This window comes from Hibiscus syriacus, unplaced genomic scaffold (genome assembly GCF_006381635.1).
Source record: "Hibiscus syriacus cultivar Baekdansim isolate YM2019G1 unplaced genomic scaffold, ASM638163v2 tig00000218_pilon, whole genome shotgun sequence".
Lineage (NCBI taxonomy): Eukaryota > Viridiplantae > Streptophyta > Magnoliopsida > Malvales > Malvaceae > Hibiscus > Hibiscus syriacus.
Genome location: NW_024061774.1, coordinates 2,088,343 through 2,089,523, shown reverse-complemented (window position 1 = coordinate 2,089,523; position 1,181 = coordinate 2,088,343). Strand labels below are relative to the sequence as shown.

The window sequence follows — 1,181 nt, the reverse complement described above, 5'->3', positions numbered from 1 at the left end:
GATGTTTAAAATCCCAAAATTACCCTCATATTTTGACAAAATGGACATAAAACTCCTCAGATTCCGCGTAAAATTCGGCGCTCTGTTTAAAGGTTAAAGTAAAAACGTGTCGGTGTAGTCTTTTGGAACTTGAAGCTCATATTTTTTAAATTTATTTTAACCCACACTTTTTCCTTTCCTCTTCCTTTTTTGAGTCAACAACTTCCATTTAATCCATCGTATAAAAATAGCTTTCCGTTAACTTCAAACTTCAATCTTAAGGCATCTTACTCATTTCCTTTCAACTCACTCACTCAATTCACCTCTTCCCCTTCTTCTTTCCCAAGAAAACTCATTTTATCCAAACAGGGAATCATTTTTCCCCAGAAAAATGAAAAAAATTCATACAATTACCGCTGTTTCGACATTCCTGGCTATGTTTTTGAGTTCAGTACTGGTTGGTTCAGCAGAAACCAGTTCCAACGACATCAAATGCACCCCATGCCAGCAACAAAACCCATCGCCGCCTTCACCGTCTCCACCTCCACCTGCTTCTAGCTCCAACTACTGTCCACCACCGCCGTCTCCACCCAGCTCTAGCGGTAGTGGTGGTAACTACTACTACTCTCCACCACCACCACCATCACAATCCGGAGGTGGTAACAACTACTACGCTCCTCCGCCGCCAAATGGCGTCATCGGTGGCATGTATTACCCTCCACCGACGTACAAAAACTACCCAACGCCGCCACCTCCGAACCCCATTGTGCCTTACTTCCCATTTTATTACCACACTCCCCCGCCGCCTTCGGGGTCTGAAAAATTGCTAGCTTGTTGGGTCTCAACTCTTGTTCCCTTGATGTGTTTCTTCCTTCATGCCTTTAGACATTGAAGAAAGGAAAATGGTGAAAATAATGTGGCAGATCAGGGGAAAATGAAGAAGATCAAGCAAAGAAAACTACAAAACACGTGGAGTAAAACTTCTCTTCTTTTCTTGCCATAGTTTGTTTTCTGATCATTTTTGTTTCATTAATATTTGATGTTAATCGGAAGTTAATAACAAAATCAGTCACTTTTCCACAATAATTGAGCTTGGGTTGGAGGTTTATTTGTGTCCAAACGTGTTGGCCCATGAAGTAAGGCGAGTTATGATTGTTTATTAATTAATTAACCATTTTAATAGTGCTTAGGTCTTTGAATTA

General features: G+C 40.8%; 1 protein-coding gene across 1 annotated transcript; it reads left to right on the top strand.

Moving 5' to 3' along the window:
* The first annotated feature begins 247 nt into the window (after positions 1-247).
* LOC120151293 (arp2/3 complex-activating protein rickA-like) lies at positions 248-959 on the top strand. The gene has a single exon (XM_039163830.1). It carries the CDS (start codon positions 371-373, stop codon positions 869-871), a length of 501 nt encoding a protein of 166 aa, XP_039019761.1. The 5' UTR covers positions 248-370; the 3' UTR covers positions 872-959.
* The last annotated feature ends 222 nt before the right edge of the window (positions 960-1,181 follow it).